Source organism: Lepisma saccharinum, chromosome 1 (genome assembly GCF_977018435.1).
Source record: "Lepisma saccharinum chromosome 1, izLepSacc3.1, whole genome shotgun sequence".
Taxonomy (NCBI): Eukaryota; Metazoa; Arthropoda; class Insecta; order Zygentoma; family Lepismatidae; genus Lepisma; species Lepisma saccharinum.
This window is the reverse complement of record NC_139229.1, coordinates 26838493-26865179: the sequence shown is the minus strand read 5'-3', so window position 1 is coordinate 26865179 and position 26687 is coordinate 26838493. Positions and strand designations below refer to the sequence as shown.

The 26687-nt window shown below is 37.2% G+C and overlaps 1 protein-coding gene across 2 annotated transcripts; it reads left to right on the top strand.

The window, feature by feature from the left end:
* Positions 1-672: 672 nt before the first annotated feature.
* Positions 673-24244, top strand: LOC145987561 (uncharacterized). Of its 2 annotated transcripts, XM_083121936.1 has the most exons (8): positions 673-741; positions 1332-1517; positions 2468-2638; positions 3412-3603; positions 17608-17805; positions 19505-19675; positions 20942-21127; positions 23902-24244. In XM_083121936.1, the coding sequence occupies exons 1-8, from the start codon at positions 685-687 to the stop codon at positions 24166-24168; spliced, it is 1428 nt and encodes a 475-aa protein (XP_082978062.1). In that variant the 5' UTR covers positions 673-684; the 3' UTR covers positions 24169-24244. The 2 variants fall into 2 exon arrangements, with proteins under 2 accessions (XP_082978062.1, XP_082978154.1); XM_083122028.1 differs by lacking the exon at positions 17608-17805.
* The last annotated feature ends 2443 nt before the right edge of the window (positions 24245-26687 follow it).

Below are 26687 nucleotides of genomic sequence, written 5' to 3'. Positions count from 1 at the left end.
TTTCAAAATTATAACCGGGGGCCATTTTTAGGGGATTCGCGTTTACCACTTTGGTTATTCACGAGTTCTTTACTGGTTTCATTTTAAAAATTTTATTTTATCAAAATATCTGGAGGGGCTGTAACCCCATCATTCCTCCTTGCGTACGCCAGTGTCTTGATATAAAGTAAGAACTGTGAGCTTCGAGCATCGTACTTAATTTGTTTCAGGTGGGAAACCATTTCTGCTCCTATTCCACCTTATTTGTGAAAGCAATGACTGAAATACACTAACGCCTTCCACTTAGCTACATTGAGAATGACTAGATTTTTTACAAAACCACATGCACGAGTATTTCGAATCCTCAATGACTGCTTAGTTTTTAAGGAAAGGTGATTTGGAAAAAAAATTCCATTCTCTCTCTTGCTACATGTGATTTTGATTGTTTACTTGTTGCAGGAATATCTTTCAGTAAATAATAATAATTGTTATTGTTATTATATAAAATAGTACATAAAAACAAACGTGTTTGGTTCGTTCTTACAACCAACTCTTGTCAAGTCTTATACTTCTAATAACCTTCATAAGTAAAAGATTTTCAATTATTTTGCAGATGACGGAATAATCATGTTCTTATTATGACCAATGAGCGCACTTTGAGAGCTATCAAATCAACCATATTGTATACATACCTTGGATACAAAGATGAAAGCCAAAAAGAAGTTAATTCTTTTATATTACGGCACTGATACTGTTCTTGCGGTAAATAAGTGTAATTTAGTTTACGTTAACATAAGAGAACATGGTTATGTGGTTTCACTGTGTGTGAGAGAGTTTTCAGCTAGAAATATTAGATTTAACGTGCATAAGACAATGGAAATAAACTGAGTATTCATTACACGAATGAAAATAGAGTATATTAGCTGCAAATTACAGTAGACTTACCCATTTCGAACGACTTATTGACGTAACTATAAGTACACCATTAAATAAATAAAGAGAATGTATACTTTTTGATAATTTTTAGTTTAGATGATGTGTTAAGTAATGTAACTTTTGTGGAAAAAAACATTAATTTCTTTGATTGCATTTCCATCCCGTGATATTCCTCACAGAACTTGCAATCTTATAACTCTGATCATGTTGGTATCATATTGCAAGCCCACAAGATCAAATTACAGTCTGCAAATATCTGATTTTCCCCATTGCCCGGATCCAAAACCAGATCTAATTAAACAGTGAAAAAAGTAAATGAATTTTTGGATTTTTTTTCACCTTTCTACTTTTTATATTGTTATTGAACTTTGGAGTTTTAATTTTGTAAGTCAGAAGTATTTTTATTTTCATTTCAGTGCTTATCCATATGCCTGCTAGCAGCTGGAAGTTTTGCAAACTTTGACATGAACTATGTCAACCATGACATTTGGAGAGAGTTAGTTTACACCACTCCAGTTCCATTCATCTTCATTGTAGCATGCTTTGTCTTCTTTGTTATATTCTGGGGATACTGTTTTCAATGTAAAATGTATCTTGCATTCGTAAGTATATACTTTTTTACATTCAGCAATTCCTTTAGCTTATATTTTATATATTAAAGCAAGAGCTAATAGAGTATAATGAATTACAAATGCAGTGTTTAAAAATGTAACTAGTAGCAACGAGTCTTAAAATTAAGGACCAAGAGATTTAATTTCAAGTTGGAAATAAATTCCTTCAGGTTTAATTGGAATAAATATGTCGTCAGGACATAGCTAATATTGCAGACAATTTTACCATTTAGAAATTTTAAATAATTGCGTAACTAAAACAGAAATTATACCATTTTGTTACTGTTTTCATGGGTATAGCCGCACAATTCGTAAAAATTTGAAAATCTGGATGTAATTCCAAGATGGCGGCTTTCAAGATGGCCGCCATGATACACACTAGCTCCATCTGGCGTACCCCACCGCAATTACCCATATCTGAAATTTCATCGCCTTCCGTCAAGTCGTTTTCTACTGATTAGGGTGTCCTGGGACTCGGCCTGTAGTTTGCATTCGTATGAACGAAAATTTCATAAAGGTTCATACGTACTTTATGTGAAGGAGGGATGGTGAGGATCAGAATTGTGATTCCTTATAATACAATTTGCTTTCTGGATGAAGATCAACAAGAAATCTTTGGATAGCTTGATTGCGAATATTTTTTTATAAATATTGTATACATAAATCATGGCTTTCTTTTTTGATTGATTGCTATTGGTATAATTTGTTAGGTTAATTTATATTGAGTAGAATTGTACGTGACATTTGTTTCAATAAACCTAATTTTTTATATATCTGATCTGAAACAAGGTATATTTCTTGAGTAAGTTTGCAAGTTTACTTCTCTTGAGATATTTTTTCACAATCGATTTAGGTTAAGTAAATGTATGGTATAATGCATTGTAGATTTCGGAATTATATTGTGCTGTGACTTTTAGAAATGCCTTGTTTCTCTGTCGCAGCATGTGTTTATTATGATAGTCCTTTTGGTACCAGTAATCATCGCCATCAAACTGCTGAGTGATGTGTCTCAACTCACGAAACAAGATATTGCAAATATACTTGAGAACATTATGCCCGATTATGGAAGAAAAAGAGGCGTGACTAATTTCTGGGACGGCATTCAACAAAAGGTTAGCATTAACACGTAGCCAATTTTTGCTTGGTGTATATATACACCTCAGAAAGTGTATTCTTGTACGGCTCCCGCCACTCGGTCGTCTGTTGTCTGCTTGAAAACCTTGACAGCCATTGCGTGAGTGCTCCCATCCAATGAGAGGAGCTCTGTAGACAGCACGTGCTCTGCTCTCTGCCAGTCAGAGCTCGCCGTTTCCTTTGCGAGGGAGATTGGAACTCCTGGTTGCCACATTAACAGCGGAGGCGAGAGAACGCAATCGGCACATTGGGAGGTGATATCTCAGAAGGCCAATCAACAAGAATTTGCCCTCTGAGGGTTTTGATATTATTTGTTTGCCCTTTCGAAGGACCCGTGCAACATAACAGTCAGTCGCTGAATTTGCACGAAGCATACATTTGGAAACAACGGCCCGCAGACGACAGATCATTTCTTGGCGGGAGCTGTACCTTCTGGTATACAGGACACAGCACTATTATACACAGCACTATTACAAATTACACAGCACTACTAAATTCGTTGTCTGTATAAGAGGCGAGAGTGTTAACTATTTGGCTATGCTCGAGCTTGTGTGTGTGTGTGTGTGTGTGTGTGTGTGTGTGTGTGCGCGTGTGTGTGTGTGTGTGTCTTTTTATTCAAGAGAAAGAATTTCAAGCTTTCATGACAAATTATAGATTCTCATTATGTTAGCTGAAATTCAGATACTAATATCCATTATATTGCCAGTTTGACAATATACTTAAACTTTTTAATACCATATATATCTTATAGGGGCATTGTTGTGGTATCGGAGGAATAGAGACATGGGTGAGGTACAATTTCAACATCCCAAGGAGTTGCTTTATGAAAGAGGATAAGGCGGGTTTCCACTACACTGTAGGATGTTTGAACTTTGCATACCAAGTTCTGGAAAGTTACGCTGGGTGGTGTCTTAGTGTTTTTGTATGCTTTATATTTCTTCAGGTACGTGCCGGTAACTGTACTTTAAAATTTAAACTTTGTTAAAATGGTGAAATTAGCCAGGGAATAGAACCTGGATTTTCGGAAGGTACTTCCTATTTCGTTTATTGCTCGTCTCCCATGTCCTATCTAACTTCTGGGTTACTTGCAACGTGAAGATGAATGGTGAAGTGAAGAGATATGCAACGTCCTTTTACTGTAGAATGGGATGCGTAAGTATTACCAAGCAAATTGTCGATATCCATGTTTATTGTCCTTGTTTTACGCAATGAGACATTCAAGAATTGAATCAAAACTACAAAAAACTATAGTTCTCTTGTATGTACGCATTGCTTGCATTGTAGAATTATTTTCCTGTAGTTTACGGTTATTACAAGCATAAGAAAACCGTTTTTTCGTTGTGACGTTTCAGGAGAACACACGCACCCTTCATCATTTATTTTCATTTTGACTAAAAATACAGTTTAGCAATGGTTAGCACTTTTTTAAACAAAAAGAATCCGTTATACAGGGTGTCATTTTAATGGCGCCCACGGACCACAGATTCGTATAGAAGACGTCAAAACAAACAACTTTTCTCAGTAACATTTTTCTCGTTGGTGCATCATTTCGCCGCTTCTTCTTCTTCTTCTTTTGCTCTACAGCCCTTGGTGGGCTCTGGCATCCCAAACAATCTTCCTCCACTTTGTTCTATCTTGAGCTACATTTTTCCAATTGCTTATATTCATCCTTCTCAAATCTTCCTCAACCGCATCGATCCATCTTCCCCTCGGTCTTCCTTTTGGCCTTGTTCCCCACAATTTCTGATTAAATACCAGGCGTGGTAGCCTATCCTCTTCCATTCTCATCAGATGTCCTGCCCATCTTAAGCGTTGAGATTTTATATATATCTCACCACATGTTCATATTGAATCAATCCTTCTAACTCCATATTATTCCTAATTCTATAGGATCCATCTTCATTCCTAACAGGGCCAAAGATCTTACGTAATATCTTCCTTTCAAAACACATTACCTTGCTTTCTGCATTAGATGTAAGTTTCCAAGATTCTGCACCATATGCTATAACTGGTCTAATAAGTGTCCTATACAGTCTTAATTTTGTGTTCCTAGAGAGGTTTTTTGACTTAAATAATTCTATATGTGCATAATACTGTCTATTTCCAGCCTGTATCGTTTGGTTAACAATCTCTTCTTCTTCTATGTTGTTATGTAGATGAGCTCCAAGGTAAGTAAAAGTGGGTACTCCCTCAAAGTGATATGTGCCTACATTCAAAGCCAGAGAGTTTCGTCTGGCTGGCGATCTGGACATTCTCATATATCTTGTTTTAGTTTCATTAATTAATAGTCCTATTTCTCTGGATTTACTATCTATCTTTAAAAAAGTGCTCTTAAGATCTGCAAGTGTCCTTGATATTATCACAATATCGTCAGCATAAGCAAGTATCTGTGTTGTTTTGTAGAATATACTCCCCCTTTTTTGCAGTGGACTGATAATATCATGTAGTACAATAATGAAAATTAGGGTGGACAGAGCATCCCCTTGCCTCACTCCTGTTTCTATGTTAATGGTTGGTGAGACTTCTCCCTGCACCATGACTCCCGCTGTTGTATTTTCCAAGGTTACCTTTATCAATCTTATTAATTTATCTGGAAATCCTACTTTCTTGAATACTTTCATGATCCCAGCTCTGTGTAAGCTATCAAATGCTCGTTGATAGTCTATAAATAAAAAGTGTAGATCTATATTTTGCTCATAGAATTTTTCCATAATTTGAGATATAGTGAAGATGTAATCTATGGTAGATCTATTTGGACGGAATCCACATTGATATTCCCCTAGGATTTCTTCTGCCTGCTTAGATGCTCTCATATATAGGATATTGGAAAATATTTTGTATCCAATATTTAATAGTGTTATCCCCCTGTAGTTGCCACAATTCCTTTTATCACCCTTTTTATGGATGGGGAAGAGCTGTAGGGAGCAAATCTTCTCCAGGTGCTTTATTATTATTTAATTTTAATATTGCACACTTTACTTCTTCAAACGGTGGTCTTTGTACCTCACATTCTGTAACTTGGGTTTGGTCTTCATCTGCATTATCTGTTATATTAAATTTAGATTCATAGAGCTCCTGAAAATATTCTGACCATGTTTCCAGACATTTGGCTTGATCCGTAATAAGCTTCCCATTTTTGTCTTTACATAGGTTTAACCTTGGTTGATATCCAGTACTAAGATTTCTAACAGCTTTGTACATTTGTCTTGTATTACCCTCTGTCTGATGTTCCTCTATTTTCCTTACTCGCTCCTGCATCCAATATGTCTTTTTCCTCCTACAGATTTTAGTCGCTTCCTTCCTAGCATCTTTATATGCATTCATCGATGCTCTTGTTTCTCTTTGAATCATCTTTTTCCGTAACTCATTTTTCTTCCCTATTACTACTCTACACTCTTCATCATACCAATCTTTTCTGTTAGATCTCTTCCTTTGCCCTAATATCTCTTCTGATGTTTCAGTCAGAGTTATCTTCATATCATTCCATATTTCCTCAATGCTATTATTTTCATTCTCATCACTTAATTGTTGGTGTATTTGTTCCTGAAAAGCTCTCTTATCGCTGTCTTTCTTTAACTTTTCTATATCCCAACCAGTTCTCCTTTTTCCCTTGATTTTGCCTATATTAGACAATCGTTGCCGCAATATAGATTTGACTAGGAAGTGATCACTGTCACAGTTGGCCCCTCTGCGTGTTTTAACGTCTATAACAGATGTGGCATATCTGCTGTTCACCAGAACATGATCTATCTGGTTTGTGTATGTTCCGCCGGGAGCTCTCCAGGTGCCTTTATGAATATCTTTCCTAGGGAATTGGGTACTTTTTGCAAGCATTTTATTTTGTAAAGAATTCTTTCCTGCCACTTCTTTGACTTCAGATTCTCTTCCAATTTTTGCATTGAAGTCACCCATGACAAGTAGTATATCATGACTACTTGTACTTTCATTTAACAAGTCCAACTCGTCATAAAATTTTTCCTTGTCCAGTTCTTCTGCATCCTCGTTAGGTGCGTAAGCAGAGATGATGGAGATGTTATAGAACTTGCCTTTAAGTCTAATTTTACACAGTCTGTCATTTACTGGTATAAATTCCATTAGTGATTTCCTAGCTTCTCTACTTATTATAAAGCCTGTACCCCTGTGTCCTCTTGTTTCAGCACCACTGTACAAAACTGTACAGTTTCCCTTGTCTATCTGACCACTCCCAGGCCATCTTATTTCTTGCAGTGCCAGAACATGCAACTTATATTTTATAAATTCATCAACAATTTCTGGTAGCTTACCAGCTTGTAGCATTGTTTGCACATTCCATGTCCCCATCCTGAGATCATTTACCTTAACTCGTAGCCGTGTTCGTCTTCTGGTTTCCCTCCATATCCGAGGCTCATTGTTGGGTCTCTGAACAGCGGATATTTTCCGAGGATTGGGTCGTCAGCCCAATGCCTCAACCCCCAACCTGGAGGACCAGGATTTGTATTGGGTTTACTCCCTTAGAGAGATTGGCTTCACCACGCCTTACAGAGCTATCTCTACCCATGGTTTTCTTTCAGGGTTTTCCTTCCCTTAGCCTTTGAGTTAATCCCTACCCGCAAGGCAGCGGGGGCAGCACCTATTTAATGGCGGTGCTTACTCGCCATGTCACCAGGTCGTTATCAAGCATTGTGGTATTTAATGAGTGTAGTCTTGCCAATAACTACACTCCCACACCCTGATAACCTGGTCGCCTCGGTTCGGGGGGACTCCGGTCTAACCGTCATGGTCCCTAATCTGCATATCTGCAGACCGTTTTCTATCCACCACCCTACGGACCCGCCCAGTAGCTGAGGCTCGCCCTGGGCATTTCGCCGCTACAGCCGTTCAAAAAAGACCGTTTTGCCGCCTGGATGCTGGCAACCCAACCCAACATTTGATCGTATCTGTGATGTCATTTCCTGCGGCGAAACAGCCCACGGCAGGGTTGCAAGGAACACAAATTTTGTGAAAATTGACAAACTACCAACCACATGATTAAGTGTAAAACGAACCGAGAAACGCGTCCAGTAGACCGAACATCATAGCCTACCAGCCAGAAGGTCAGCAGTCATCTCAGGGGAAGGGAGAAGTGAACCAACGATATGATAAATGGTAAAAACGTAAGTGTCAATATGTGATTTTGTCTCAGCGTACATGTCAAATATCAACAACAATACATTTTATTGGACTTACAGCTTACATGTGGCTGTTTACGCCCAGTTACATGTAAAATATTTGCAAATCTCGTTGCAAGGTTGATATCTACAGGTGTGTGTTCAGATGCCATGTGGTACTTTTGTGCTGATAACGGAAGTATCCGAGGTTCACGTTGTTACATTACGGCTAAAACACGTACAATCATACAATCACAGTAACAATCTAATTATGAATCAGTTGCGAATATACTGTCCTGTTCATAATTGCAAACTATTACATTACATGTGTATCCGGTGCATAGATAAACACAGTCGTCGGACAGCTTGTATTACTACTACTTATATCCCTGTTTTTTTCAACCACTTTTGTCACTTGCCTCATAATGCCCTGAATATACATTACATTATGTGTTGTTTACCTTTGGAATTTTGAGTTCATTCATTTCTATGTTGTCATCTGGTCAGTGTGTCACAGACAGCTAGTATCAGAAGGACAAAGTGGATAGACTAAATTGTAGATGCCAACTTGGTAACTAGATTTGCAAATATTTGACATGTAAGCTGAGACAAAATTCGTAATGACCACTTCCACTTGAATTCTGTTTTCTTTCTACAAGTTTTCGTGTCGTTTGTTTACTTCCTGTTAGGTTAAAGAACGTGTTTTCTCGTTTTCTTTTACGGTACATAATGTGGCTGATTGTAGCTATGTCATTTTTCACAGAATATGAGTGTTCCTGGCAACCCTGGAACGCATCGCTTCAGGGCGGGAAAGGGCATCACAAATGCAATCAAATGTTGTGTGTGGTTGCCAGCATTCAGGCGGCAAAACGGGCTTTTTTGAACGACTGTGGCGCCGAAATGATGCACCAACGAGAAAAATGTTACTCAGACATGTTGTTTGTTTTGATGTCTTCTATACGTTTCCGTGGTCCGTGGGCGCCATTAAAATGACACCCTGTATAAAGGATGTTGTCAATGTTACATTGTTGTAATATAGTAACCTAACGATTTTCCTTTGTTATATTAAAAAGCCTTTCACACTAACAGAATAAACCAAATCAAAAAACAAGTCGCAAGAAAACTAAAGGAAAAGAGAAATACAGACAAAGATGAAAAATCTGTTGAAAAGAAATTTGTGTGCATTCCATTCCACAAGGGATTCTCACATTAAATTGCAAAAGATTTAATTTCAAAATTGTTTTTAGATCACCAAGAAGTTTGGAATGTACATTTAATGAATTCAAAATTAGAAACTCTCTACCAGATGTGGAAACCACAGGAATATATAATATAGTTGTTCATGTTCAAAGGATTATGTAGGACAAACAGCAAGAACAGGTTTGTCAGCTCACATCATCGAAGAGAAGCATCTGATTAAGAAGAGAAGGGTTTTAAAAAGATTGACGGGAAACATAGAGTTGAATGTCTGGAAGCTTTGTTCATTGCAGAAAATTAAATAATGAAAATGGTAACATAGATCCAGTATGGAGTTTTCTTTTTCACAAATGGAGTAAGCCACCATCTTTAAAATTTTATGTAACAGAAAACATCAAGAGACTTTGTGAAAACAATGATGACTTTGAATTACCTGATGATATTTGGGATTCATAATTTTAAATAAAAAATAATGTGTCCAATTTTTTTATCTGAAATAAAAATAAAACAGACTGTTTTTTTTCACAGTTAGGTTGCTATATTACAATAATGTAACATTGACAACATCCATTACATAACGGCTTCTTTTTGTTTAAAGAACCATTATTATAACTGCATCTTTAGTCAAAATGAAAATAAATGTCTGATGAAGGGAGCGTGTGTTCTCCTGAAACGCCACAAAGAAAAACTGTTTACTAATGCTTGTAATAACGGTAAACTACAGGAAAATAATTCTACAAAAAAGTTCCTGACAACATCTGAACCAACATAAGTAAAAATCCATTTTAGAAGCACGTAAGGTGCAGGAGAAAAATTAATTAATGTAAATAGCCATGGGCAATTTTCCGGGAAGTCTGACATTCTGGTGCTGATGTTTTGGTGCTAGGGAATTTTGGTGCCATACATTTTGTTACCTGAGCATTTTGGTGCTAGACATTTTTCTGTCACTTATCTCTCTTGCACATCTTTCCACCTCTGACCCCTGATTTAATTTCAGTGACTCTATATGCTGAATGTCTTCCTCGTCACTTAGAAAATGGCTCTGTTAGTGAGTAGGCCTACCTCTCACAGTGGGAAGAGACGAATTCATGATGAACGTTTGTACTTGCAAGAAAAGGTCAAGAATGATAAAGTGTACTGTCAGCGCGCTCTGAAGCACTGGAAGGCCCTCGTCCACAGTGTAGTAAATGATGAAGTTTTGAAACTTGTAAAGTAGCACACTTGTGCACCAGACGTGGACTAAACCTTAGCCCAATTAACTGCATTACACTATCATTTCTGTAGAGACTATTGTAATACGCAGAGCAGGGGGGGGAGCCGCTTGCGTTGAGAAAAAGAAATAAGGTGGGAGAAGGCGCCCTCTTTTTCACGGAATTCCGTCCTGTTTCTTCTCTTATGATATCAATGCCACAATGCACTCTTACTCACGAATCAGATGACAAGAGGCTTCTATTACATGAACGCGACCGACGAAGCCCCCCTTTCGTCCTCTTACAACACTCTTGCACCTCTCCACCTTCACACGTGCCTTCTTCCACCAATGGCGACTCGGCCATTCGTGCTCTAAGTTCTCATATTCGCATCAATATTTCTCTTCTAATCCTACAGACGTTTTCTCTTCTCTTCTCTTTTTAGGCAGTTGATATTTTCGTATCAATAAGGTTGCTGTTTTCGTGAGAGGAACGCTATCTGTCGTGCCTGATACCCATATAACTTTGATAAAAGTGCGATAATTGTAAATAAAAATATTTTTCTCTGTAAGGCACAAGTTATTTTGTTAATATTACTACAGATGTATTTTATGTAGTTAATATAAAGGAGTTAATACTTCTACTTACGTACGTTTGTGTGCACGGGCTTCATAAGTCAGTGACTTGAAAACTTTGTAGATACTTGAAATTCCCGTTTTCAATATTTATTTACTGTTAGTTTTTTTATTAAATTTTATCTGCAATTTCTTCATTCTTTTTTTGGAAATGTAAACGTTTTAATGTTACATTCCACTCGTAATGAAAGGGAGACTGTACTGAGAAATGACTTGCTATGCGGTTTCATCGTACCAACTACATGAAAGAAACACAAGATCAACCTGACTTATTGCCCGTTATTATATTTTTGGTCTTATTTTCAATTTTAATTTTACTTTAGACGTTCAAATCTGTAAAGTTATTCCATTCAACAAGTTAAAATCAGTACAAAAAAGTTGTATGTATAATATTTTTCCTTTGATATCATTTTGTCCTACCCGATGATCTAGTAATTAAAGCTATTGGCTTGCAATCAAAGGTTCAGGTGTTAGCACGTTTCTGTTATTCCGATCCCACTGTAGGTCCAGTTTCGCTTATCCTATATGTGCACAAACTGGACGGAAAGCAAACCTCTCTATAACTCTTGAACGTTTCACAAACCTTCACAGTAGTCGGTAAGTATCGTGTCATTGTGTTCTGTAGTATGACGTCCTTACGTCGGCCAATGAGCGCGCTCTTACAGGCTCTGGATATACCTTGATCTACGAATCTTGTCATGACATCATCCTTGATGTGATAACTCCAAGGTTATTAGAAGCATAGGTTGGGCCAATCCGTTGTTTACTCGTGATGACGAAACGACGGTAAGAGGTGAATTTATCCATGAAATGAATTCTAAATCTATGCGCTAGTGTTGCACTATGCAGATAGGAAACCATGCCAGAAACTGAACACACGAAATCGAGTACACAAATGAGCATTTCCACCCATTTGCATTTTGTGGCTTCAGACAAATTGAAAATAAATATAGATAGGTACTTATTGTTATGCGGGACAGAATATTATTGATTGGAACGTTAATTTTTTTAAATCCCGACATTCTGGACGGGAAATATTTGCAATTTCTCGACTAGTCGGAAAATTTTCGGGACGGGAAATTTCCGAAATTTCCCGAGGCTCTGGAAATCTCAAATTCTACACGTCATTTTCACCTTAAGTGATTGTCTTTGCATTTCTCGAATGAAAACTAACAATTTGCGATAAGTTCCAGACACTTGAAATGTAGAAAACGTCAAGAATTAATACCGTTTCAAAATGACCATTCGGTATTTCCCGACTGCTCGGGATCCAGAAAAGTAGGGAAGTCATTTGCTGAAGTCGGGATCGGGACGGAATTTTTCTTTCCGATCCCGGTCCCGATTTTTCGAGATACCGCACACCACTTGTCATTATGTATTATTTATTTTAGATCAGCACAAGATACATCTTCCAAGTACGTTGAACATAATATACTGTGCATACTAGAAGAAAGAAGTTCAAATGAGCATTTATTTACGCTATATTTACACTAGGCTATGCACTTGTATTTTTTTCTTCAGTGCACAACATGTTTCCGCGAATATATCAAAGTCTGCCTAACATAAAATGTAATACTGTTCAACTTTGCTTTCACGCAAACTTGGCATGAAGTAATATTTCATTCTCTTTCAGGCAGTGGCGTGCCCAAGTAGGAGTTGGTGGGGGTTGTAACCCCCCCACCCCTTTGGCCCAGTATTCCTAAAATAACCGTCAAATGTAGGAAAAGATGGCAAAATGAGGGATGACTATCAAAAATAGTGTACGTAACCCCTCCCTTTCGAAAATCCTGGGCACGCCACTACAGTCTCAGGTTAACATGCAAGGGCACATTTTTTTTCCACCTTTCGATGGGTAGTCTTTAATTTCTGCAGTAGAAACCAAGTGTGGCTTCTTACCGATGTGTAAAATGATTAATACGACAACATTCGTGTCGGTATTTTATAAGTACAAAATATACACGAAGTTTTGTTCAACGCTAAGTTGCGTTACTGCGAAGCCGTAATTAGATTTTGATCATCAGCTGTAGAAGTTTAGCTTTATGGTTTAATTTTTGCTTTGTAACTTGGCCATAAGGTAGAATTCAGTTGTAGAAGTATATTGCAGAAATATAGTTTTTTTGAAACATTAATTTAAAACAAAATTAAAGGCGTACAACCAACTACAAATATTAATTCATTGATTTCCATTCTCTTGATCATACAAGTATAAGTTTCACTATGATATGGAATATGTCAATAATATTAATGTCTAATTTTGAATACAAGGAAATTAACCTATAGTCTAGTTATATCTATTAAATTAGTAAAAACAATAATACTTTAAGAAAGTTAAGAAGTAATGTAGTGTATTTTGTAATAATAAGAAAAAGTTTTAAAGTTAATGTCCATTAATGGAAAATGTTACCCAACTAATCTTCTATAAAACAAATATTACATTAGCAAGCTATTAACTGTGGTTCTAAATTTAGATGCATTTTTATTCTTCAAGAGATAGATAATAGTAGGCAAATTGTCCATCGCTATTTTAATTTTTTTTGTTCTACATCCTTTGTTGTTTTAAATGATGGAAAGCAGACGTTGTCCTCTGCTTATTTCAATTTGTGATCACCAGATTGGGGAAAACAGACTGGAGGAAAACGGTGATTGGCAATTCGCCTACCATTTCTTTTGCCATTGGTGTACAATTCACATAAAGCAATAAAAATACAAACTGCTCATTTTTCATTCTATTTTGGTTATTTATTAAACTGCAAGTGTTTGCATTTACATTTGATAAATTTACTTTGCTCTTCCGGCCATTTAAGTCAATTGAGATGATGAAGAAGTGATAAAATTGATGAATAACCAATCACAGTTCCCCTTTTATAAGAGCGACTACAAGAAAAAGAACCTTCGTCGAAAAGTCCCCGCGCACCTTCCTCCTCTTCCGTTCAACTCGGACTCTAAGAGAGCGTGCTCCACTCTTCTCCCCATCCCCTCCACACTGGAGTACGGTGCACAGGAGTCGCGAGTCTGCGCAGGTTTTTTTGCTTGTGGTTACACTATAATAGTAATATAAAAATGTACACTCACGTCACTTAGTTCTCCGGCAGTTTGTTTCTTTATACATCATATTTGGAGAAGATACAATTCAATCTATAGGTGTACACTGTATATAATACACCTTATTACTGACTTCCTTGACCCTGGATGTACAGGGTCAAGGAAAACAAAGAAATGAGCATAATTTTCTCTTCGGTGAAGATGTTGAACCTAAACCAAAAAAACTCAAATAATGAATTCGACAATGTAAATTGATGAGATTTAGTAAATCATTTGATGAAGTGAACTAATTCTGAGTGGACTAATCGCAAAGGACATAATCAGCTCAGACCCTATTACTTCTTCATGGTATGTGACGTAAAGTTCCCGCCCAACCGTTTGACGGCGTTAGTGGTTATCGCATCTCCTTTACCACAGCCTGTAGTACACATCCTCATCTAGACATTGTTCTTGTTCTCGTGTTTAATATCTGCATACTGCAACACTGTCGTTCTGTCATTTCACGTGACTTCACATTGAAGTGATGCATTCACTTGGCCGGTTACACGTCATCGCACGCAAAAACTTCAACCGTTACCATGGTTTTGGGCCAGGGCTGGATAACTCCAACGATTGGAAGTGCAGCTCTTTTTCCAATGGTTTTATACTTCCATGCAATTCACATTTGTGTAATATCTGCTTATATCATTAATTTGTACAGCGAGAAGCTTATAATTATTAGTTTTAGCAATTCAGTAATTCCTGTAATGCATATATGTTATGTGAAGATGATTTTAACCTTTGCGTAGTGCTGAACTTTGTGTAAAGTCTTCTGTTGACGATGAGTGTTATACAGTCAAGTAGTGATTCTAGCTCTTCTCAACTCAGGAATAGGGAGTCTAAAGACAAAACGAAGTGGCAGTGTTTGTCAGGAGATTCAGTGAAACAAATGATCGGTGCATTCTCCGTTATGAGAATGGTAGGGTTTGGAGTAAAGTTTGTTTCTTTGAATTGTTGTGTTAAGTCCACTTTATGCACGGAAATACCTACAGTTTAAAGTGGGATTCGAATCACTGTGCAATGGGCCTCCACCAGGTATCGAACCTGGGACCCCATGATTACAATTAGAGTAAAGTTTGTGTGCCAGAATTCAGTAAGATATTTCTTTTAAATACGCATCTAACCATTCTTTTACGAGTATCTATCTACACCATCATTTCTCAACCTATGGGGTGCGACCCATTGCTGGGTCCCTAGAGGGCGTTTGGTGGGTATGATAGACAGGCTCGAAAATTTATTTACTCTGTCTTAAAAACCTATTACATTTAAATTACTAAGATAAATTGTTTTAACAATTTAAATTCAACCCGTGTTGTAGATAGTTTAAACACTACATTTCTGTTATTCGCACTCTACAATTGCACATAAGTCACACGGCCTCCCTAATGGCGCAGTGGTAGCGTCGTCGCCTTGTAATCAAGGGGTCCCGGGTTCGATACCCGGTGGAGGCACAAGTGGTTCGGATCCCACTTTAAACTGTAGGTCCCGTCCCGATTAGCCTTACTGTGCATAAAGTGGACTTAAAACACCAAATCAATCCAATCCAATCCACATAAGTCACATTAGTTAGGTGAGTCAAAAATATTTTCAATTTGAGCATGTGTTTAGTTAAGATGTTAAACTAGCGTAAATTATAGCCGGGACGGCCTAGGATCCAGCGGGAGACCGCCTTTATGGCAGTGACCCTCTGTTGCCGCGTTTACCTACGAACGAACTCGCGGTCCAACAACCAATTACGCCTAGTGCTTGGGCAGGAAACGGCAACAATAAAAGTCCCACTTCCCGAAGCAGCCAGCAGGGAAAAAGGATTTTGTCAAAATAACCGTTCTGTGCTGTGAATGGACACCGGTTGGTACGACGGCCGGAATATAGTTTTTGAAATTACATATTTACTTTTCTAGAATGAAGTATGTGTAATTTCTTAAGCAAGTGTACAAGAGGGTTTCTTAAAGTGCTCGATGTTTGCAAAAATGAGATTATAAACTGGGTGACACCCCACAAGTCATTCTGCCGGCGCCCATGCTTAAGGGTCCCATGAAGTGTAATATCCTTCAGGTGGGTCCCGAACTGAAAAAGAATGAGAACCACTCATTTAGATTATAACGCTAAGTCACGGTCCAATTAGATGCTGGTCATGGTCTTCGCCAGAATTTTCGGGGAGGTGTTAGGACATAGATAAAATTTAAATAGTGGAAATAACAATAAAAATAATTATCATGCCTATGATGATTATTATTATAGAATAACTATCATAAACTAATAAAAATAAACCAATGGTATTCAAGCGTCATCGTCTTGTAAACAAGAAGTCCCGGGTTCGATACCCGGGGGAGCCACATAGTGGTTCGGATCCCACTTTAAACTGTAGGTCCAGTCCCAATTATCCTTACTGTGCATAAAGTGGATTTAAACACCATCTCAATCTATTATTATTATTATATCCTTGAAATTATTTTTCTAATCCTGATTATCCAGCATAGGCCTAACTGTTTTTCTATTATGTTGTGTACATTTCATACAATTAGTGTTCTGAAATCTACAGTTCTATTTTGTTATTAATTTAAATTTTGGGGAAACATTTTAGTCTTATACCACTCACACAAAACTCGTTTTTGAAATTTTGAAACCTGCGAGACAATTTATTCTTTAATTTAAATGGTAAAATATTAAGATAAGTATAAACTCGTAATTATACGAGTATTTTACAATTATTTTTTTTTAATTTAAGGCCTTTTTCTTCGGGATTCTGTTCGAATACTAATTCAACTATATTTATGTTATTAAGATTAAAAATAAAACGCTATCTGACTTGAACGACGACAATATCAATGGCGGGGGTGGTCCAAGGACTGGTTCAACTCCCGCCCTCCTCCCGACGCCCATGATGTTTCATAATGCTAACTGTCTGCATTCTATAGTGACACAATAACGAAATAATTGCATTGTAGATGGGATTGATGAACGAATGTGCAGAAAGCTACAGCCATGTCCAGGGCGAGACTCGTTCGCTCCTGATTACACCCTGTTATTATTAGTAAATATATTTGTTTCATTCGTGCTGTATCATGAACAGGGAACGGATTTTAAGGTGCAGCACCTTTCCAAACATATAGCTGTTTTCATACCAATCGTTTGAGGTATTTTAGGACATTAAATCAAGTAAAATAACCACAATTTGTTGCACCTTTTCGTGAGATTTGCACATTTATCCCCTTTTAATCTCTCTTTGATGCTTCATCACCTTTTCCCTTCCTTTTCTTTCATGTTTTATTAAAAAAAATTGGACAGAAAAATAAATGATTTTCACTCTTCTTGAGCAGCTACATAAATCCTATAGTCTCATTTTGTAGAGCAGAACGAGAAGTATAAAATGGTATAATATAATCATTGCAGGCCCAATAGTTCCCAAGATAATGTAGCAAAACCCGCGAGAGAAAACACAAACTTCAACAAAACCTATTCGGCAGAACTACAGTTCTCTATGCGGTCCGCGCGCATTATATACACAGTTCTCTCTGCGGTCCGCGCGCATTATATACAGAAGGTGCAGAAAAAGAGAGAATTGATTAAAGGGATTTTATTAGCATATTTCTTGCACCTTATTGAAAACATCTTAACAACACTTTTTGCCTTTTCCGACCATAATTTTGCACCTTAAAATCCTTACCCTTATCAAGAACGTTATCTAGAAGTACTAAGACAATGAAATATTTATCAGGTTCTGTCCATTGCTGTGCTGGTGGGTGGTGTAAAGTCCTCACAGGTTACCTCTCAACTTCCTGCAACTGTACTGGATGATCTCCATCACGAATACGATTCAACTCTTCATTTCCTCGAGTGTGGCTCCATTGGATGCATAGCCGCGCTTTTTGGACTCCTTGGGTCTTACAAGAACCGTAAATGGATCTTTGTTATTGTGAGTCACTGCAGGCAGGACAGTAGGATTTTATTTGGACGTGTAAGGAAGCTCTCAGACCGAACCGACAAGTGACAGAAGGGTTTCACACCGACACGATGCACGTTATTGAGAAAATGGTCCAGCCTTAGCGACATGCAAACGCATACGCTTCGCTATAAAAGGTTGCATTTATTTCTGAAGGTTCGTTTCCAAGTGACACGTGACGCTTTGGTCTGAAAAATCCCTTGGCTTTCGTGCCAAACTGACAGGCCATACGCGACACAGTAATATGAAACTAAAGCGACAAGCAGAACGTAGAGCTGCCGGACCCAGTGGTCGAGTGGTTAGCACATCGCGCTGCGACGCCAAGGGTCCCGGGTTCGAATCCTTCTCGGGCTTGGTTGTTTGTGAATGTCCATTCTTCAATTTCATCACTTCATCACTCATCCCCATCTTCGCAAATTAGCCAAGAGGCACAAAACGCGAAGTAAAATAAACTAAATCAATAACAATAACAATAAACAACGTACAGCTCTATTCTGTAGTAAAAAAAATGCGCCTGCGCGATCAGAATGCAGAGGCGACACGTTGCACGAAATGATAAAACGAGCTTCGGTACGAAAAACTGTTTATTACTGAAGATTCGTTTCCAAGTGACACGTATCGCTTGCCGCTTCAGTGTGAAAGGAAGCTTCCTTACACGCCTGTCGAATTAGACGTTAGAGATAAGGAGGCGGTCATTTTTTTTTTTATCTCAAAATAAGTGCCTCCTCGATGGCGTAGTGGTAGGTTCGTCGTCTTGTAATCAAGGGGTTCCGGGTTCGATAGCCGATGGAGGCACATAGTGGTTCGGATCCCACTTTAAACTGTAGGTGCAGTCCCGATTAACCTTACTGTGCATAAAGTGGACTTAAAACACCAACTCAATCAATATTATCTCAAAATAAGGCAATCACGATTTAGGTCTACTTCCGGTTAGACAATTTATGCTTAAAATAGACTTAAAACTTCAATTCTTTTTTAGATTTTTAATTCATATTTAAACATTTTTGTTAAGGTTTTTGCATGCATTCAGAAATCATTGTATTAAATTTATTTTCTCATTCAATTTTGATGGTAGCCTAATGAACGCGTCCCAAGTAAAGCTGAAACATTATTTTTAATTATTTCCATGTGTATTAAATTAACTTATTTAATAGCATTGTCTTAATTTTTAAGTTAACTCCAAGTTTCGAACATACGTATTATAAATAATGTGTATGTTATATATCTTCTGATATTGACATCTTACTTTTATGCATCGAAAATATAGTTCAAGTTGAGAAACATTAATTTTATAAAATGAATCTTGTAAATAAATCTTTATAATACGTGTAGCTACTCGATTTGACTCAATTAGGTTATGTTACGTCGCTTTTCTGCCACTTTTGGGTGCTCCAGATGATGAGGACGATATGATGAAACTTATGAAGGGACACTCCGAAAGAACTTCCATACCCAGGTTGAGATTCGAACCCGGAATCCCTACTTTTATCATTAATCACTTTTATGTGACTGATAGAAACAAAAAATCCAGTGCTCATTTACCCCCACACCCCCTATACGCCTTCATGGCGTGGTGCTAAGCACAGGGGAGCACTTTACCTTTTTACCTTTACCTTTGCTCATTTATCTATTGTTCACTCGATATTTAGTTTCGTTATTATTATTATTACAGTTTGAGATCCAGCTGTTAATATTGAATCCCCTGACTATTTTCCTGGCCGTCAGGGTGATTCATCTGTATCGCATACCGGAAGAAACCTTGAAAGCTGCCTTTGAGAAATCAGTGTCTATCTATGACTCAGACAGTAAAGCCCAGTCTGCCTGGGACGATTTTCAAGAAAGGGTAAGTTGGACTCTGATATTGTTTTTTTCAACATTGAGTTTATGATTACGGTATATAGTTTTCAAAGAATTAACGCGTTTAAGAAATAGTCTTCTTCACGTAACTCTACAACTGTAAAGCCTCCCCGATGGCGTCGTAATCGAGGCGTCCCGGGTTTGATGCCCAGTGGAGTCACATAATGGTGCGGATCCTACTTTAAACTGCAGGTTCAGTCCCGATTGGCCTATATGTGCATAAAGTGGACCGAAAACCGAACTCCACGACCGTAGGTATCATGGGCGTGTGCAGGGAAGATCATGCGATTCACTGGACCGCCCCACGTAATGTAGAAAAAAAAATTGTTGTTAATAATTTGTTTCGTGTATTATCTGTTTTTCTTATTCTATGTTTTACGGCTTGTTCTCCCTCTCTCTCTTTTCTGTTGTTGCCTTTCCTGTCTTCGAATTGTTCTTTATTCAATTTTCTCTTTCTCTCATTTTTTCCAAGCTTTGTTTATTTATATTTTTCTACGTCTCTCATTCCTTATAGTTTTCCTTTTATCTTCTTCTTCCTAACTCCCTCTTGTTTCGCTCTTTCTCCAGCTTATTTTATTTCTCAATTCTTTTCTTTCGTTCTGATTGATTCAATCTAATCATTCACTCACTCAATCAATCAGAACGAAAGAAAAGAATTGAGAAATAAAATAAGCTGGAGAAACAGAGAAATAAGATTATATTCACGTCCCTCTCGATTATTTTCTTTCGTTTTATTTCAGTTGTATTTACGTCGCTTTCCTATCTCTTCCGTTCATCTACGATCTCGGGATCTTGACTCCACCCTAAAGAGTTGCAATATAGTAAATGTATACAAGAAAAATAATTACTTGTTTGCCGCTTGTTGTGAATCAGTTTTGTATGGTCAGTCGTGTACTAACTAGTGTAATAATAATAATTAGGGCCTACTATTATTTGTAGACCTATTACCAATTACGTGTATTGCTGTATTGGAATAATTATATTTTTATTGTTTGTTTGTTTAAGTTGCTAAGGCCACTTTATGGACAGAGAGACTAATCGGGACTGGATCTACAGTTTAAAGTGAGATCCGAACCACTGTGCAATGTGCTTCCAGAGGGTATCGAACCCGACTTTACAACTACGACATCGGGAGGCCCTTATAATTTTTATTTTTATTAATAATAAGAACAATTATTATTATTACATTTGTGACACTTGGTTCGGGCGAGTGAACTGGACGTGAAAGTAAATTGAGATTCGTATATTTCAGGAGAAATGCTGTGGTTTGAGTGGGCCAGATGATTGGAGAGAGGTACACATCGTGATTCCAGACACCTGTTACCCTAGCAAGTCAAGAAAACCGTTTTCAAGGGGATGCTTCGGCTTAGGCATCAATCAAGTGCGTGCTTTCTCCATATGTATGGTGGTGATTGATATTGTAGACGGCTGTTTACAGGTATTTATTTATTTAAAGTCCATTTTGTGTATGTAAATGTACGATATTACCCTCAGTCACCTGAAATTAAATTAGTATTAATTTCTTATATTTTTGTTGTCTTCCAAATGATTTTCAGTGGGACAAGAGGAATTTCTTCGCGGGCGTATCTCTTCATTTTTTTTTTGTAAAGGAAGTCTTAACTAATGAGGATTATGACCCTACGAAGTTCACAGAACATATCATATTACCGTCTCAGTACATTTTGTGATACTTTGTAGGTTCAAAAGGATTGTTTTAAAAAAATTCCTTTCTTATAATCAGTTTCATATTGGTTCTTTATGGAGATCGGCTTCACGTACGTCAATTCCAACAATATTGTGTTGACATTACATTTTCATTTCTGTTATAGGGCCTCCCCGATGGCGCAGTGGTAGCGTCGTTGCTTGTAATCAAGTGGTCCCGGGTTCGATACCTGGTGGAGGCACATAGTGGTTCGGATCCTCTCTTTAAACTGTAGGTCCAGTTCCGATTAGCCTTACTGTGCATAAAGTGGACTAAACACCAAATCAATCAATCATTTATGTTAGACTTTACTTTTGAAATGTAGGAACGTAGCTATCAAAATAGATTATCATGCATTACTTAACCTACCCTAACCTAACCTAAATCGAACATAACTCTGGATCCCATTGGCATCCCATTTTCAAATTTTATACAGTTATACAGTTTTAACAGTTTATACAGTTATTTTATTTATTTATTATTTGAAGCAGAGTTACACTTAAGATTACAGTTTACTTTACACTGATTATCTTATTATAAAAAACATCTTTTGCCCTAGTATTATTATTATTATTTAGTTTTTGAGTAATAGTGTATGCATGGCATATAATTTTTTGAGAAAAAAATTAAAGACCCGTTTTTAAGAAACTGACTACCTAAATTTTAATAACACCATCTTCTAAAAATTTCCCCTCTGACACAGGCATGTAATATCTCGTGTGAAAGAGTTCTACAAGATCTTTCCAAGAGCATCAGGATCGCTTCTATAGGTGCTCTGATTGCCGAATTTTTGCAAATTATAATTTACAAGATGGGGAGAAAATTGCCAATGTATCCATTTCAATGTAACACCAAAACTAACAAGTAGGGAATGAAGTATATCTTGTGAGAAAAAGTATTGGCTGTTGGAACAACAGCTGTACAGGAATCTTGCGCGTAGGAATGTAGTGCATGTGGTAAAACCATACCACTCAACGTAGTTGCTTATAATGTGACCTGTACAGCTACGACCAATATATTCATGGGCAAAATAGCTCTAGAACTAACACATACGAGAGGAACTATTTCTTCTTAGAAATGCTATTGCTTGTTGGAACGACAACTATAGGAATACAGTGCATATGGAAGAGCCATATCACTAACGGTAGTTGCTATATTGATGCTGTCAGACCTTATACGAGGTGCGATTGAAATGTAGTCCCCTCCTGATTGAACACACCTACTGCAACGGTATTTCCATTTTTGGAAGCATTCCTGGAAGTCTTCCTCCTTGAGGGTATTAAGACACGTCGCCGTGTTTGTCTGGATAATTGACTCACACTTCCCTTTGAGCGGCAATTTCAATTTTGGAAATAGGTAAAAGTTTGGGGGCTATATCTGGAGAAAAGAGGGTTGGAGAAGCACAGGAATTTGGAATTTGGCCAGAAATTCAATGATTTGGAATGCAAGATGAGAAGGTGCGTTATCGTGGTGTAGGATCCAGTTCTTGTTTTGCAAGAGTGCTGGTCTTTTCTTCCGCACGTTTTCACGTAACCGCTCAACAACACTTTTGTAGTATTCCTTGTTGACTGTCTAAGCCTGACAGACATATTCCTGGTGCACAATACCGGTACTATCGAAAAAAACGAGTAACATTGTCTTCACATGCGACCGATCATCTGCGACTGATTGTTGGTCATCTTTAAATTTACTATACCAATTAAAAACATTTGCCCTACATACACACGTACCCCCGAAAGCTTATTTTCAACAGTTCATAGATCTCCGAAGCATAGTTTCCAGTTTTAAAACAAAATTTTACGTGCAAGCGTTGTTTCGTTTTTTCATCCATTGTTCCGCACACACAATAATCCGCCGACAACACTACACACATCCGCACTCAACTAACTGCAGGCAGCTCCCAACTAAAAGAAGATAAAGCCATGTCCTTCAAGGACAAGCTTTCTTTAACTCACTTACAACCCCCGCAAAACCTAACCAGTTAACAGTGGCGGCTCCTGTCTAATAACTTTACGAGCACACCTCGTATTATGAGCTGTACAGCTAGGCTACGTGCAATATATTCATGGGCAAAATAACAACTGAACTTACACGTAAGGAATGAACTATTTCTTAGAAGTAACGTGGGTTTGTTTACATTAACTTCGTTCTTGCAGTGATCGAAAATAGTTAGTCTTCTAGAGGAGGAATAGTTAGATATTGGACTAGTTGATTTGAGGGGGGGGGAGTCCTTCACCTGTAGGAAGACCAAGACGAAGATGGAAGGACAACGTTGAGATGGACCTGAAGGAAATCGGTATGGATGGAAAAGAGTATATAGATCTTGCTCAAGATAGGGACAGATGGAAGACCTGTGTTGCTGCAGCCATGAACCTTCGGGTTTAAGAAAGCCAGAGAGTTAGTTAGTTAGTTAGTCCTTCACCTGCACCACCAACTGGCGTAATCAATGACGCTACTAACACAAATGGCGTTCAGGTACTGTTTCATATTATTTTATATTCCTCTTTTAGCTGGCATGTATCGTGCTATCTCCATATCTCATGTGGACAATGCGCAAGCACGCACGATTGTTAACAATAGACGAAGCACTAGCATTGCCATTTCCAGGGTTTGAAACGCGTCAGCTTCAGAAAGACGTGTTTCAAGACTCCTTGGATTCAGCAGTGGACGATTGGAATCATGAAGAATCCTTGTATACGATCAAGTCACCTTCTGAAATGACCACGAATGAAATGACATCATCATACAACTTGAGGATGAATCTTGAATCTTCTTAGTGTGTGACGATATTCTTATCTTTATATGTACGTGTGTATATCTCCGTCTATGAGAAATAAATTATATTTTTTTCAACTGGTGTGCAATTAGAAATGCAGATTATTTATTATTCGCTAATTAAAATATTAAAAACTGAGAGATCGAAGTTGTGGAAAATGTCTTGGAATGGAAGGCCATAGATCAAGGTTCGATCATAAGCGCATGGCATGAGCAAATTGTTCATCCCAATATTTACTCTTATTTGTTTTAACCAATGAGAAAGAACTTCAAGAATTGAACGCCAATGATGAAATAGACATTAGCAATTTGCCGAACAATACTTGTGTTTCCCACTAGAGTGGGATCCATGATTATTACCGTGCAAATTGTCCATGATTATTTTCATTAATTTCTCTCTAACATCCTATATGTTTTTAAGCATTGGATTTTTATGTATGCTGGTACAGAAGTTGTCAACAGCTTGTTTTGAGTCTTAATTCTAGAAGCTCTTATTGGGTCATATAAAATGCACGGTAATACTCATGGATCCCACTGTACAGTTTCGGACACTTATGGGTCATAACAATCCCATTGAATCCGAATAGAATCGGTTCTTGTAGAAAGCCGAACTATAACAAGAAAGCTTTCTACAGTTATAATTAATGTTCATGAACTGATACGGAAAAGTAATAATGAAGCTGTACATCAAACGGACTTAAGATAAACCCTGAAAAATCACTTTATATGCTAATTGGAACGAAACAATCGCAAATAAATTCTATTGTTGAGCAGATTGAACTTAAAATTAATAATGAAACCATTCCATGTAAAAATTCAGCAAAAAATCTTGGCTTGATTGTTAACGATACGTTGGACTGGACGGACCACATCAATGCACAATGTAAAAAAGCATATTTTGTTCTGAGAAACCTCTACCGTTTCCAAGATCAACTACCTGCAGAATGTAAACTTAGACTAGTTCAATCTTTAATTTTTCCACTATTTGATTATTGTGACACTGTGTATGGGTCCAAACTTGCGAAGAAAAACACCAGAAAAATTCAAATCGCACAAAATGCATGCATCAGATATACTTTTGGCCTGGATAAACGCGATCACATCCTTCCCATCTTAAACAGACATAATATTTTAACAATGGCCAACAGGAGGCTACTACACTATCTATCTTTCATTCATGATCTGCAAACTGAACGTAAACCCGCGTACTTATTTGAAAAATTATGTAATCGCAACACAATTCACAGACACGGGCCACGTCGTCACAACGAACTTGACATTCCTCACCATTCGACTACGCTATATACCTCATCCTTTTCTATATCTGCCCCAAAAGCATGGAATGCACTACCAACAAATGTTAAATCCATAAAACTCAATAAGAGTTTCAAAATTCAACTGAAAGAAATGCTTCTACAGGAACAGCACATACTAGAAATGAACTGGCACTCAAGGAACGACAAAACACTCATATTCTATAACTGTAACTATTGGAATTTTATTAATATCTTCAAATTATTATTATTATTATTATTTACTTAAATGCAACCTTATGTTAACATTTACATTTATATTTTTTTTTCTTTTCACATTTGTATTTTTTTCTTTTTTAATATTTTCTTGTTCTTTCACATTTATATAATCCTATGACTAATATTACTGAAATGAGAATATTCGTAATTGTAGGTAATGTGATTTTTTATTTCTCTTTAGTGTAATCAAGCTTTCCATCTGTACTCATATATTATCATATTATATTATATATACTTATATTTCTTATGTAGCTCATGACAAGGGTTAGGTGGTAGAGCAGCCTACGGCTGAACCTCGCCCGCTAAATAAAGGAATTATTATTATTATTATTATTATTATTATTATTAGGGTTCGCAGGGAATCATGTTGCACAGTGGAATGCATAAATATTGCTCGGTAAAGTATCCATTAATTTTTCATTAATGTTTCTCTTGAATCCTATGTGATTATAAGATATCGATTTTCACGTATGATGGTGCAGAGATTTTCAGCAATTTGACTGACGTTTTGTGTCAATTCTTAAAACTCTCGTTGCGTAAAACAAAGAGAATAAACATATAGATGAACAATTTGCTTGGTAATACAAATGAAGTACATGTAGCTCAGAAAAATGTCTTTGCGATAGCCAAACATGGCATCGAACTGTCTGAACTTTAATACATAAATCTTTATTGATCAAGACATTTCTATTGCTGAACCTTATTATATAAATCTTTATTGATACACAGGGGCTTGTCCGGGATACAAAACAATTATATGACGTCACTTGGAGACCCTTCTCTTACTGAGGAAATCAATATTATAATTTTAATAGTTTAGTGAAATTAATTCGCCCCATAAGCATGAAACTTAACTTGGATTGTCGTTGGAGACCTTACTGAAAAATGTTCTCCAAATACGTCACACTAAAATTCCCGAATGCAAAGAAATATCCGGCGGATTCACCTCTGTGTATTCCACCTTGCTTAGAAATAAATTAATTTTGATC